The sequence below is a fragment of the Phaethon aethereus genome (genome assembly GCF_964289735.1).
Source record: "Phaethon aethereus genome assembly, chromosome: 9".
NCBI lineage: Eukaryota > Metazoa > Chordata > Aves > Phaethontiformes > Phaethontidae > Phaethon > Phaethon aethereus.
The window spans coordinates 23,443,557-23,455,974 of NC_138585.1; the positions used below are offsets into that span (position 1 = coordinate 23,443,557).

A 12,418-nucleotide genomic window follows, 5' to 3' on the forward strand; every position below is an offset into this window, starting at 1 on the left:
CTTCGCCCGTGGCACCCGCGCATCAATGGCAGCACTTACAGCGTCTCTCCGGCGCGTACAACAACTGCCTGTGCCCTGCCTGTGACGTAATGGGCACAAGTGTCCTGCCGCCGGCCCCGCGGCATCCCATGCATCCATTGTATGGGCTGGCGGCGATGCAAACCTGCACAACAGAGAGGCCTTCCAGCCTGCTCCGTCTTAAAGGCAGAGGCTGGGGTGCGCGTCGGAGCTGGGGGGTGTGTGCAGGCAGCCCGGGACATGACCAATCCCTCCTGGAGCCTCCTGATTGACTCCTCGTAAATGCTCCCACCTTGGCTTCCCTTCACCTTGGTGGAGGAGGCAAGGTGTGGGAGCTGCAGCAGCCTTGCCCGTGGCCGTGCTGCCCAGTTTTGCTTCTCCAACCGAAGCAGACTAAGATGAAAGGACAGTCCTAATCCACCGAGCTTTGACTAGCAGCCTTGTTTTCAAATTCTTCCCCATCGTCCCATACAATTTGGTTGCTCTTCTCCTCTGCTTGCTCAGTCACTCTCCTCCTACACACAACACCTGGGCTCTCCCCGTTGCCTGAGCAGCGGCTATTCCTCTCTTCCTGCTCCTGAAGCCGGGCTTACACAAACTGTTTAAGCTGAGCTACATCTCCGGGAGCAGATGGGATTTCATATCAACGTAATTAAATCGCTACAGCCTCTGGTAAGGACAGAGTTAGATCTTGATCTTACACGGCTTTAATCAAAGAGAGCGATGACCCCGGATCAGACTCTTACTTTAGTTGAGAGCACTTCCAGCGACGCGACTTGTCAATGTCAGCGTGCCCAAGCGATGCTGGGGCTACATCTGCACCGCATCAGTGGGTTTCTAACTCCCCCCGATGAGAAGAGTACCACCAGTCGGTACCTCTGGTGCAAGCTGCTATCGGGAGCATTGAAAGAGCAAATGGATGAGACAGCGGTCAGTCCCATGCAGAAAGATTACTCATGTTTTAAATGAGTTTTCCCCCCAAAAACCCAAAAGGCCCACTTAATTCCACAGCAGAGCAGAATCTCTCATCCTGAACTGCTATAAAAATAAAAAAACCCCTTCAAAACCATTGGGAAACCCTTGTCGTGGAAAAGCTAGCTACGGAAACACACAGGAAGGAAGGAGAAAAAGAAGCCAGCGGTTGCAGGTACTCTGTTATTTATTGTACAGTATTTCACTGCAAGTACAAAGACATCATCAGTATTCACCAGAATTGTGTTGTAACAGGTACATTATACTGCGTGTTAAAACGTTCTACTTCAACGATGCAGGAGAGAACACAAATTCAGAGGAAGCAAGCAAGGAGTTTAAAAAAAAAGTAAAAATACTTTTTTAGTAACCGATCTGTACAAAGGAAAAAGAGAAACCAAACCAGAGTGCGGGGATTAGAGCCCCCAAAGCCATGTAAAACTACATAAAAAGGCACCGTTATCCACCGTGTAATTAGGACCTTTGGGTTCTGTTTCCTTCATACTGATGACGGGGGGGGGGGGGCAGAAAAACTGTTACTAAAATGATCAAACTCGTACAAAAGTATTTACAGAGAAAGGCAGAAAAAATTCCCCTACTTTTGTTCCAAACCAGAAACGTTTGCCCGGTTGGAGAGCGCAGCCTTCCTCCCTCCCCTCGCCCAAACCGTGCCAAAGCAGTGACCTTGAACACGGGAAGGCAAACAGCGACGTGGTGGGAGAAGCTGCCAGAGTCCTTCTAACAACGGGAAAGTGTCTCTCTCATCTCTGTTTTACTGCTTGAAACTCTCCTCTAATCAGGGGAGCTGGAAAATAAAATAAACCCCCTAAAACCCACATGAGAACCCCAAACCATCCGAGTCATCCTGGCTGCAAGGAGATGGGGCAGGTGGTCAGGACAAATCGGGGAGGACCAAGAGGTAGGGCCGGCTGGAGCTTTCTGTCTAGAGAAGGGGGAACAGACGGGGAGAATAACGCTTCAAACTACCAGACATTTGCGCTGCTTTTCTAAATCTCCCCCCGGGAGCCTGGCAGCAGTGTGTATCAGCGGAAGCAAACCCAGGGCACACAAACCCACCAGCCAAAGCATCCGACGGCCGCCGTGGGACGTCCCCGGGACGCTTACACGTGAGCGCTCTTCGCGTGCGTAGGGGAGCTGGATCCCGAGGCGTAGTAGAAACGGTTTTCACCAAACGTTTGGGCATCTCCCGAGCAGCAGACGATGACGCAGCCGCCGAAGAGGCAGAGGGCAGAGCCGATCCAGCCTGTGTACAGGGAGTAGCCGAAGCTCATAATGGTGGTCTCGCGGTGGGCGCAGACGGGAAACCAGATCGTCGCAACCACGCCGCACATGGCTGGGGAGAGACGGGAAGGAAAGGTAACTCCAGCAGACGAGGCCACGGCGGGGAGGGAAGGCTCTGCAGGACAGGGGACGGGGAGGAAGCCCATCCCTGCTCCCTCGCAGCCCCACGCTGGGGCCCGGGAGCATCAGGGCTTGGTCCAAGAGATCTCCGAGCAGGAGGCAGCGTGGGAGCCTCGCGGGGAGAGAGGTCAAGAGAGAACAGCCGTCTCTCCCAGGCACCAACAAACAAAAGGAAAAAGCAACTGCTGCTTGACACCGTCGGATATATTTATTACAAGGGAAACAGATTTGTTCCCTATAAGTCGTTAAGGGGGAAGAATGAAAGTCACCCCTGAAATGTACGCTCTGGAGAGCTGCAGAATTAGGAATAGAGTAGATATGAAGCAAGACCACGAAAGCTGTATGCATCGGTGAGACATTAAAATCAGTGGCCCAGGGTCAACTGTTTTAAACGACTATTTCTGCGTGAACTCACGCGCTGCATCCTCAGCCCATATCGATCAGCATCACTGCATGCCTCTACTGAATGGTCACATAAACATTAACAAAACACCCCAGCACTTAGCAAGCCAGCGTAGGGTTTAAAAAACGCAAGCAGAAAATGGGCAGGGACAAAATCAAACAGCGTTGTTGGGCTTTTTTTATGGAGAAGGAAATGTCTCTCAACTCTGGAAAGCAGATTCCACTTCCCCGTGGAAAATTTCTCCATATCAGGTGATGGGAACAAACCCAGCAAAGCTCTCGAGAAACCTACTGAATTGAACAGAAATGGGACCTCGTCTGAAGGAAAAACAGTATTTTATCTAGAGTCTGCAGTGGGTCAAAAAACGACTGAGGACTTCAAATTTTGCTTGAAATTCTATAGGTTTTTTCCACGCTAGGCAGGTGACGTAGATGCCCTCAGGACAGTAAAGCGGGTCCAAATTCAGCACTTTGCAGGCAGCCAGGCCGGAGCTCACAAAGTTTTCCGTGTGCAGCACACGCGCGTGGGTTGCTGAAAGCAGACACTCACGGTTTGCTCCAAGCGGGGAGAAAATACGTGCCCTGCGTTCTCCTTCTGCGACGCAGGGTCACACTCGCTACCCCGGCTAAGGGTCCTACCTCCACCCTACAAAGTCCCCACATGCACCGAGGGCAAGAGGAGTTGATGGTGTTAATCACCTCGCAGGAGCGGGTCCTAAAACAACACTCCTTTATGGCCCGTACATCTGAGAAGAATTAATCTGTCAATATTTATTTGCCTCTGGGACAAGCTGTGCAGGACTCCGTCCTTGTGGCTATCAGAGAATCAGAGCAAAACAATAACAGGACCGTGGCAGCGTTACAGAGTTCCGCCGACCGTGTTAAAAGGTATCCGGCGGCAGTGTCAAAAAGTTAAGGTTGCAAGAGGAAAAAAAAAAAGGGGGTGAGATTGAAAATAATATTGTTTAGTTAAAGTGGAGAGCAAACCATAGCTCCTGGCCAGTCCAGCAGAAAACCCATCCCCAATAGCTGCAGTTATTGTTAGAGAAAATATTTTCTTATGGAAAAGAGAAGAACATTTGAAGGATGCTAATAAAGCCAGTAATAATTTTGGGCCTCCACAAAGCGAGGACCCTGTAGCTTTGGAAGGAATTTTTGGAGAAGGAGGGGAGAACAGCATTTCTCCTGCGTGTGGATGAGTCCTGTAAACAGCTCGTGAGCCTCTAACGCTTTAAAACAAAAATGTATCAGTTGGGAATCCACAAAGCATTCTAACGGGCTCCGGGAAAAAGGCTTCTTTGTTGTCCGAAAAAAACACAATCATCTTTTCTTTTTCTGTCAGCAGTAAATACATATATATATATTTATGTCCATAGACTATAAGGGCCTTATCTATCCCAACCCTCCCCCACAACAGAGGGCTGAAGAAAACACTTGCACTGGGGTGAGAAGAGCTCTCGGGGATGCTGACACAATGGCATCGCTTGTGCATGTGGCTCAGCTACATGTAAAACCACCTTATTTTCATGCTGACAATACTAGAAAGCTGTGAAACGCAAGCCAAGGACTTCGCACGGGTTAGTTGGACCTCGCTGCCTTCGGAGGCTACCAGCTGCCATCAGCCGCCGGTGGCCCCGCTGCTCAGCGGGAGGAACGCCCCGGAACAGAACGGGGTTTCGTCGCTCTCCGTAGACGAGGTTGGGCTGTAAATCCTCCGAGACGATGTGAAAAGGACGGTCTGCAACTGCAACGTTTCTTGGTGAACTCAAGTTTTGGTCTAGCTCTGTCACTGAGAAAGACTGAAAAAAAATTGATTTGCCAAGAAAGGGATTGGAAAAGGTATTTTAGGGCAAGTTTCGAGTACTAAAATACTTGTACTGCCTACAAGGACAAATTCTTTGAATAGAAGTTATTACCCCTTTTCTTTTGTGCTGATGCTGAGAAAATTTCCAGCGATGTTAGCTGGAAGAACAGGCATCTTTTGGGGCACACGCACACTGGAAAGCTTGCCTGCTTTTTGCAGCTAGAGCAGGCAGTCCTGTAAAAGCCACTACCTCTACCTGCAAAAGTCATCTCAGCAATGGACCATTTGGTTGTCCTTGTTCCGTCAGATCACTGTGAATCCACAGGGACACATCCCAGGCTCCCAGCATTTCTAAGTCCTTTTTGACTGTGGACTTGCAATGTCTCAATCTGTTGAGCTGAAACTCTCGATACTCTACACTACAGGCGTATTTTCATCAAGTGGAAACACACACAGACAAGAAGCACAGAAGGTGCTTGGGGAGGTGGGGGAGACAGAGCAGGATTACTCTAACTCAAGGGACGGGACAGTGAGTCCCTGCCAAATTCCTTAACAGTAAGTTAAAGACTTTCTGCAGAAGAAAGAATACTTCTTTCTCACAGCTAAGTTTAATGATTCTGAGCTGCTGACTCAAAGTCACACAGACTTCTCTTTCAAAGAGTTTGGTTGAAAAAATAGATATCCACGATTATTTTTTTTTCTGTGTTCAAGGCAATCTTCTTATCTTGATATCTATGGTTTTACAAGTAAATCTCACGCAGTGTCCAGAAAAACTTATTAACATCCTTCATTTGGTATACAATAGCTAATATGGTCATTTTGCAGTAGTAATTGCCAATAACTAACGTATTTTTCATCTGTGTTTTCCAGTGTCTCAAGTCCCTCACCTCCACTAGGAAAATGCTGGCTTGGTTACCAGCATGGGGTCCCCCGAATTAGTATCAACAGCACAGGGTGGGCCAGGGTTTTTCCATCAAGCCTAGCGCCTGAAATGTTTTCATACTGGTGCAGAGCAAACCTCTGCTGAAGGATGTTTTCGGCAATAAATCCATTCTCTCCGACAGATAGGATCAGGCAAAGGCATAAATACATCAGCAGGCAGGATACGAGGGTGTGCACACAGGTTGCACTCTGCAGCCTGCTATTATCAGCGGACAGAAAAATCAATGGAATATCTGAGCCCATTGTTTTCCTGGCAAGTTGTCAACTTTTTTTTTGGTTTTGTTGGGTTTTTTCCCCCCCTACACACACGTTGTTTCAACCTCTGTTTTCCTTTTTAATAAATTTCAGTGCCAAACTGCCATCCCTTCCCCGAGCAACACGTGAAGTTTGCTATGGGGCCAGCTCCCCTGATCACACCTCTGCTCTCTACTTCTGCTCTGTTCGTGAGCGTTTCGGGGTTTGTTTTCTTCTAACCAGAGCTCTGGGAGTTGGTCTCCACTTTGAGGGAAAGGCTGGAAGCCATGCGGTGGGAGAAAACCACAAACAAGGGATCAGTGGGCAGAGGGTAAACAAGAACAGTCCAGGGCATATTACTTCCAGAATATAATTAATTTTAAGTCAGTATTATGACTTCTGAGGCCTGATTCATGCTTATTAAATGCTCTGGAATGGTAACACCTCATTTTGCAAATAACAGATCATTAATCAGCTTAAATAATGTCAGAGTCCCAAGCTCGGTACATTGTTCTCTTTCCAAAGGGACAGTCTTGCTGATGAGCCTGGAAAAATTTGGGTTTTGTAAAAATGAATGTGGGTTGGTTTAGTTTTTTTAAAAGAAAAATCTTAAGAGCAAAAGGAGCTTTTTTATTCTCCATTTGTGATCTGATGAAAAGAGCATTATTGTAATCGTGACTAAAACATTGTGACCAGGCCGCTGCTCCCAGCCCAGATCGTTCAGGACATCACCAGCATGAGCGAACCACTTCACCCGCAGATCCTTCAAAACTCACAGGGGTAGAAATGAGTAAGAAGTCCAAATCTGACCCAAAGAGCATTCGCTTGCCAGTATCTCTGTGCATACACATTTCCTTTCCTCACAAGATCTACTTAGCGGGAAAGTCCTGTTCTGGGGCAGGGAGGAGCCTGGCTTAGGGAGCACCGCAACTCCTCTCCTCCATCCTCTTACATCCGTTCTCCTCCTCGGCGTTACGCTGCAGCAAGACCAGGATGGGAGAGGGGCACACCAGACCCCAAACCCTGGTTTTGGGCCAGGGATGAAGGCCAAATCCCAATAGCTCTCTAATGTGGCTGTTCATGATCAGGATGTCCTAAACAGGCCCTATAAAGGTGATTTTAGGACTTCCAGCTGTGGTAATGTGCCTTGAGACCCCACAGACACTGAACGGGCCCCTTGCCCTCAGGCCCTTAGATTTCGGATGTACCAACTTGCACTATCTGCTTCTCACCAAGGCACCGGAGGAGGGACCGCTTGCAAGGAAGGAGCGTCCAGAGGACAGCCCCTCCGAGCGTGCGGCTATATCCAGTGCCCACTTGAAAAAAAATACGGAGAAGAAGAAGAAAGAAGACGGGCATGATGTCAGTGCTGGCTGCCAGCGGCCAGCAGAACCACACAAAGAGGCCACTTTCCCTCCCCCCTCCTCCTCCGCCGCGCAGACGGGTAAAAACAAGGCACCGCAGCCTGCTGCTGAGATGACGAGGCTTCAAGAACATGCAGGTGTTGGACTGGGGACAATGAGCTCCACAGTCTGCGCTGCGCAAAACAATCTCCTCCGCAGGCACTGAGGACGGGAAGAAATTCCCAGGGGAACTTGGAGGCCGAGGGCAAGGCTGGCCAGAGGGGGTCGGGAGGCAGAGGGGACATGCCAGCCCTCTTCCCAGGTCCATGCCACCTCCGTGCTCCCTGCCCTGCTGTCCCCGCAGCACCAGCTCCCCCCAGCCACGGGATTCTCCTCTCACACACCTCAGCTTACTTTGACCTGGCTGCATCTGCGATGCCCGGGGAAATTCGGAGGCTATTCTTTCCCTGTGAGCAGCTTGGGAGTTTACACCCTTTTCCAAAAAGAGCATCGCTTCCACAGCGAACCAGCAAAACCAGCTGCCTGTGGTCGACCACCGTCACCCTCCCGCAGACACAGGCGGTGGCCGTGCCCGAGGACTCCACAAGACAACGCGCAGTAGGGTTGCGCAGACCTCCCCTCTTCGCCCTGCTTCGCTCCCTGCCTCCTGTCTTCGCCCTCCCGCTCCGGTTCGTGCCTTTTGTTCGCCCCACAGGCTGCAGCAATGCTGGAGAGCTTCAGGGTCAGCCCAGCCCAGAAAACCATGCTTTCAGGTGAACATGCTCAACCAGCTTGCACCACACTGTCCTGGAGCAGAAGACGACCTCCAGCTCGGCACGCAGGTGGGGGCTGTGGGCACCTTACCCAGGAGGATGATGAGGATCCCTCCCAGCTGGGACCGCCGGTACTTGGCAGCTCCAGGCTCGTGGCCCATCCGGATGCAGGGCAAGACCGTTATCAGCAAGAAGATAGCGGGGAGACCCAGGACAGAGGCAGCGATCATCAGTGCTCGACATGCTTGGACATACCCTGCGGGCAAGGCAAGAAAAGAGGGTTTTGATTATTTGGCACAAGAGAAGGAGACCTTTGGACGAAGGCTCCTGTTTGATTAGCTCCCAACGCTTACATGGAGTACAGGAGACAGGTTCAATCCTTCGTGTAAACAACTGAGACAGTGAGACAGCAGTACAGTGGGTAGTGCACGCACACGGGATGTGCAACCTCAAAATCTTCCAAGGAACAAGTAGCACTGCCTGGAAAACACAAGCTCTTCCCAGCAAGACACTGAGAAATCAGGGAGCTGGGAAATATGGGAAGGGAAAGTAGGAGAAACAGCTAGGAAGGAGTTTTTCTATATCTTTTCACAGAGAATATCTTAATTAAATAATGAGAATCTTAAGTCTTAAAGAGCAGCTTGCTGTGAGCAGAGGAGGTCCACAGTCATCCAGAGGAGAGCTGAATAGTTGAAGAATCACAGAATCACAGAATCATTAAGGTTGGAAAAGACCTTTAAGACACCACCATGTCCACTCAACCATGTCCCAAAGTGCCACGTCCACACGTTTTCTGAATACTTCCAGTGATGGTGACTCTACCACCTCCCTGGGCAGCCTGGTCCAATGTTTGACCACTCTCTTAGTAAAGAAATTTTTCCCAATATCCAGTCTAAACCTCCCCTGGTGCAACTTGAGGCCATTTCCTCTCATTCTGTCACTGGTTACTTGGGAGAAGAGACCAACACTCACCTCCCCACAACCCCCTTTCAGGTAGTTGTAGAGAGCGATGAGGTCTCCCCTCAGCCTCCTCTTCTCCAGACTGAACAACCCCAGTTCCCTCAGCCGCTCCTCATAAGACTTGTGCTCCAGACCCCTCACCAGCTTCGTTGCCCTTCTCTGGACACGCTCCAGCACCTCAATGTCCTTCTTGTAGTGAGGGGCCCAAAGACCCACTACTGAAACACGCAGGTCCATGAGATACTACCTCCAGCTGCCCTGAGGAGCTGAGGACTGTTGACCTGAGAGGAGAGGGACGCTCACCAACTGCAGCCACGTCCCAGTGCTGCGCCTCAGCAGCCCAGCCTGACGCTGGGGTTTCAGAGGGGACCTGCAGCCCAAGCTGACTGCTGGAACAGCTCTTCCTTAGGGAGAAGGAATGACTGCGCTTCGCAGAGCTGCTTCAGTTGCCACAACCAAGGGCCACGTTATTCTTCTGGGTCCCTACGAATATCACGGGATCCCCCAGTGTTTCATCAGTTACCACCCTCTCCTGCCTGCCCCTGTGCGGCACCAGCAGCCCCACACAAGGCAGTGAGGGACCACGGGGGACAGAGACCGGGGGTGTGCTGGGCAGGGGCGTGCTATTGCTACCACTCTGTGAGGGTCTACGTATAATACTGTAGCCATTTTAAAATATTTTTATACATATGATGTATATATAACTTACTTTGTATTTTTATATAATTATTTAAAATTATATACCTATATGAATAAAACCAGGTCATAATTTGCATGCAAAAGGAAAAAAAGTGCCAGATTTGCTCCAGTGCCTGGTGAGTCTCCACTGGCTCTCGGGACAGGCTCAGCGGAGCGAATACGCTGGCTCTCTTTCCCCTCTTATAACAAAATGAAACTACCACATGCAGACACGGAATTCCGTGATGTCTCAATGTCAGCAAAAAGGGGACTCCGGCAAGTCCCACTGACACATAGGTTCTTAGCAGCAATGGGGATTTTACTGTTCCTGGAAATGCAGGCTCTGTGTATACTGAATATTTGCTTGATTTTTTTTCAAGAGGAAACTTAACAAAAAAAGGTTACCTGAGGAGTTCAGGGCAAAAAATGAGACCCTAAACAAAGGAGATGGCAGCACCCAGGGTGGTTTCTGTGCAATCAGTCCCAATTAAATGAGAATACAAACAAATTCGTTTTAAAGACTTGACTCGGGCAATGAAGGACTTTAAATACATTTCAGCTATCAGGCACGCCAGGATAAATTTCCCTCTCATGGAAAGCTGTGGGGATCAAATAGGTTACAAGCAGCAGCACCTTGTTTTGTGATTTGTTTCTGCTGGAGAGAAGCATTGCTTTCTGCTGCTGAAAGACCTATCTACCTTTTTAATAAATATCATTCAATAATGTTTCCTGAGGGCAAGCCTTTTCTCTGCCTTCTGTGCCAGATCATATTGAACAATAGTAGCAATAAGGAAGGTAAACCTACTAAAATAAATGTATGCATACACAGAGAAAGGGAGAATAGGAGCTAGTCTGGGAGCTTCAGTATCACTAAGCACTATGTGATAGAGACTAGGCTCTGTAACAGAGAGAAATTCGGGAATGATCTTTCTAACCTCTTGTGAAACTATTTTCACAACACTTTTAAACAAATAAATAAGGAAGCATGAAAGAAAACAACAAGCAATGGTTATTTCTACCCTGTCAGCTTTGGAAGAGGCATCTCTGACATGCTAGAAGAGGTGCAGTCTAAAACATTGCAGATCAATCTAATCCCCCAACGGGGACTGAAACAGGGAAGATCCTTAACTAACTTACAAGGACAAGACCACACAAGACTTTTTCAGGTTTGATTAGGTCAAAAGATGTATTAATACTGACGAAACACCTCGCTTAATTTTTGCTTTGCAGTAAACTAGATGAAAATTACTATATAGTTAGAAAATATCAAGACAAGTTAAAGGTAGTTACAACTGTTTGCCATGTAAGAGTTCTGTCTTGCCTTAGAACATGTAGGAAGCACAAGACCATCAAGACTAACGGCAATCTTCCAAAAGATTAAAAGCCACAGCAGCATTAATAACAGATGCTGAAGGGTTCATTATACTCAAAATAATTTTAAGGAATAGAACCTTAACATTTGTAACAGTTCATCATCATCTCAAAGCAAAATTCAAAATACTCCATCTCAAAGTACTCTCTCACATCTCAATGTTTTGCAATGTGATCTAGATACAAGATGTGAAAGGAACAGTGAGCGCTTACTAAGAGCAATGGTTAAACATTAACTAGACTTTAATAGCCACAGATAACACGATACCTGTGTAAGATTAAACCCAGGTATAATTTAATGAGAATCGTGTTCAAAGCTATCATTCACATTCTTTAGCGTATTCTCCCGCACCGATGAAGCTGAAGGAGCTCCGCCATCAAGTCATCCTGCCACAGGACCTGCCCCGCTCAGAGCAAGGCTTCGCTCCCCACCTCCGGCCGGGAAGGGGGAATACGGGGCACACGTACCTGGCAGTATGAGGATGTCCACGAGGGGCTTGCAGTGATAGAGACCTGTCGCCATGACACAGTCTGCCCACAGCCCCTTGGAGCCCAGCTCATCCATCTTCCTGCAGGTGGTAATGGTGTAGCCGCAAGTCACCACCCAGTCGTTGGTGGACGTTGCCACAATCACCCCGATCCACCCTATAAAACCGCAGACAAATCCGGCCAGGTGCAGGCAGGTGGCCACCATGTCGACCCCTTGGTGGGACAAGCTGGAGAGGAGCGCGCCCGCAGGGGTTCAGCAACGCCGGCCACCGAGCTCCCTGCTGCGGGTGCCGGCCGCTGGGACCTGCTGCGAGCAGGATGGACAGGGCTTTGGTGGGAAGAGGTCCCCGAGTGCTGCTGCGGGAACGCGGCTGCCTCTGCCCAGCTCCCTCCCTGGGAGGGGTCAGAGCTGCCTCCAGCCCCATAACGCATGGGAGGAGCGAGCGGGGAGCCCCAACTTCTGCCGCTTCATCAAGAGAGTCGGAGGAGAAGGAGGGTGTGGAGAGGAGGAGACACAGAATTACACCCACCCGTGCTCGAAAAACAAACCAGACTGCTTTATTCAAATGCAAACAGCCTGACTCTTCCGGATTTAGCATCAAGGGAGAAAAATGAAGGCAGTGTTTTTGAGCTGAAGACAAATGATCACACTGGTACCTCTGCATGGAAAGATAGGGCAAGAAATGTGGTGGACGGAGTTACTCAAGAGGTGGAATTGATCATCTCCTCAAAGCTGTCAGCACGGCTGCAGTAAAAGGACAAAATCAGTCTTGGGTCTTTCCTGCTGTTTTCAGTAACTGCAAAAACATGAGACACCCATCACTCCATTCTCTGCTTGTGCCTGGGTTTTCAGCAGTATTAACTAACACTCTAGGAGTCTTAAACACGTGTTTAACAGCACCTTATTTCAACTTTTAAGTGCTAAAATTAAAATGAGCAGCTTTTTACTCAGACTCATTACGGGTGTAAACTGTAGTCTACTTGATAGAACAAGGAACAGCCCACTGCAAAAT

The 12,418-nt window shown here is 49.0% G+C and overlaps 1 protein-coding gene across 1 annotated transcript; it reads right to left on the bottom strand.

The window, feature by feature from the left end:
- Positions 1 to 2,108: 2,108 nt before the first annotated feature.
- CLDN11 (claudin 11) lies at positions 2,109 to 11,610 on the bottom strand (the record flags this gene model as incomplete). Its single annotated transcript, XM_082003565.1, has 3 exons — positions 2,109 to 2,341; positions 7,999 to 8,163; positions 11,385 to 11,610. The coding sequence occupies 3 exons, from the start codon at positions 11,608 to 11,610 to the stop codon at positions 2,109 to 2,111; spliced, it is 624 nt and encodes a 207-aa protein (XP_081859691.1).
- Between the last annotated feature and the right edge of the window lie 808 nt (positions 11,611 to 12,418).